The sequence below is a fragment of the Penaeus chinensis genome, chromosome 8 (assembly GCF_019202785.1).
Source record: "Penaeus chinensis breed Huanghai No. 1 chromosome 8, ASM1920278v2, whole genome shotgun sequence".
Taxonomy (NCBI): domain Eukaryota; kingdom Metazoa; phylum Arthropoda; class Malacostraca; order Decapoda; family Penaeidae; genus Penaeus; species Penaeus chinensis.
The window spans coordinates 41,468,604-41,471,103 of NC_061826.1; the positions used below are offsets into that span (position 1 = coordinate 41,468,604).

Below are 2,500 nucleotides of genomic sequence, written 5' to 3' on the forward strand. Positions count from 1 at the left end.
AACTTTCAGTCATGAATGAAATGTTCCTGACAAATGGGCATGGTCTCGTTCAGGAACCACTCCACCCGAAGACAACTGTCCACTCCTCAATAAATCTTGTCCACCTGGATTGAACAGCACTGACAAAGACTAACTAAAAATGTACCATTTACTGACTTCACAATTAATAATACTTGATAAATTATCTTTTTAACTACATTGTCAGTGAGATTTTTCATACATTAAAAAGATGCTCAACTTTTATGAGAACAATACTTAAGTAAATGCACTCAGAACTACAACCTACATATAACATGACTATGAAATACACTGCATCCAGAACATCTGTATAAATATATTGAAGAGAAATGTTTATAATGCTATTTGAAGATTTGGAACATATATGCTTTCTTAATATAATTAGCCTTATTATATCATTGATAAATTATGAATTACGGTAAAACTTATGGAGGACAAATGTGTGATGCACTTATATTTTCTCAATATCTATATAATTGTTTATTCTTGACTATATGAATACTGAAAACAGTACATGTCCTGCTCTACAATTGTGTAGAGGCCTGTGTATCATTTAATGTAATGATCCTAGAACCTATACTTTTGAACAGAAGAAAATTGTATCTAAGTATGTGGTTTCACAAGTTCTTCATAATCATCACAGCAGTTTTATTCTGTACTTCCATACAGTCTTTACAAGTAAGTCTTTTTACCTAACGGGCCAGTGCTCAGCACAAGACAAAAATGTTGTGATGGGGTTTCATTTGTCTCTATGTAAACCAATAACTGCTCTCCAAAAAAAGCATTGGAAAAAAAAACTAACACAGAGGGGCTTATGTTCTCACGGCCTAGTGCCATTGAAGCCATAAAACTCCATGCCTATATGTTGTACAGAAATTAAATCAGCTTCCGAGCTTAATACACAGCACAGAATCCGCAATCAGCCTTCAGTGTCACGACACAAATTGATACTATTCTGGAACTCTGGTCTACCCTTCCCATTGTGTGTATATGTGCCATACAGCTTCATTAGGTTAATATTTGCCTGTAACATTAACGATCACTTGTGCAGATAAATGCATACAGGTGCATTGGTCTTTAAGGTTTCTTTATAAGGCATTATCATTTATTTCTCTGTAGCTCTGGGTAGTTCTAATCCGGATAACTGCCTCATATTTCTAGATAATCTCTGAGCTGCAAATTATTCTAACCCTTTCATATCTGGGGAGGAAACATGTTCGCTGAAAAGGGGAAGAATGACATAATTGTGAAAGACAATACAAACGAGAACACTGCTTATCAACAGCACATGAAACGGTAAAACTTCCGAGTCACCCCAGTCAATATAATAACCCCAAAAGCTCCCAAAAACAATACGAGAAAGAGGGATTATTTGAAGATCTGCCCATTAATAGAAATATCGAAAAACAAGAAGACCCTTCTTGGGGGGAAAAAACACACACATTATTCCTCATCTCTCCATGTACCTACCCTCTTGTCATCTCTACTCGGCACAAATATAACAGCTCCTATGCACACCAGTTGGAAAATGGCGCCCAAAAACAGTCCATATTTCAAAAATTCGTCGAAAATATCGGTTTCGGTGAGAGACGGATCGATCGCCATTTTGTTTCTCGTGGCGCTTGACACTCGGCCGGAAATTTGGTCGGGTTTTGGTTTCGCGTTTTTGTTGTTATTGTTGTTGTTCTTGTTCTTCTTCTTGTTGGTATTGGCGTGGTTGTTGTTGTTTTTTCTTGTAATTATTATTTTTTTTATTTTTGTAATCATAATTTTCATTGTTAATATTACTGTAGTTATTGTTATCGATGTTATTGTTATTGTAATCATTATTATCATTGTTATTGTTATTGTGATTGTCATGATTATTGTTATCAATATATCTGATATTACTATCACAATTGCTGTTTATTATCATTATCATTATTATCATTATTATTATTATGATAATCATAACAATGATGATAGTGGTAATCACAATGATAACGATAATGAGAGTACTATCAATTATATAATAATAATAATAATAATGATAATAATAATAATAATAATAATTATAATGATGATGATAATGATAATAGTTGTTATATTTATAATAAAAATGATAATAATAATGATAATAATAATAATAATTATTATTATTATTATTATTATTATTATTATAATAATAATAATAATAATAATAATAATAATAATAATAATAATGATAATAATAATAATGATAATAATAATAACAATAATGAGAATAATAAGGATAATAATGATAACAATTAGAATAACGATAATAATAATTATTAATATTATTACTATTTTTATTATCATTATTACCATCATCATTATCATAAAGATCATGATAATGATAATATTGATGATAAGGATAATAATAATAGTGATAAAAATAATATTGATAGGGATGAAATACCATTGATGATAACAGTAATGCTAACATTGATAATAATAATGATAATATTGAAAAAATAAAATA

At 30.0% G+C, this 2,500-nt stretch overlaps 1 protein-coding gene across 1 annotated transcript in view; it reads right to left on the reverse strand.

Moving 5' to 3' along the window:
* The window catches only part of LOC125027957 (protein anon-73B1-like), a 5,488-nt gene extending 3,827 nt beyond the window's left edge, over positions 1–1,661 (reverse strand). The window contains exon 1 of the mRNA XM_047617156.1: positions 1,489–1,661. Within this exon, the coding sequence (XP_047473112.1) occupies positions 1,489–1,623 (135 nt within the window). The 5' untranslated portion in view covers positions 1,624–1,661. The remainder of the gene's footprint in view (positions 1–1,488) is intronic.
* Between the last annotated feature and the right edge of the window lie 839 nt (positions 1,662–2,500).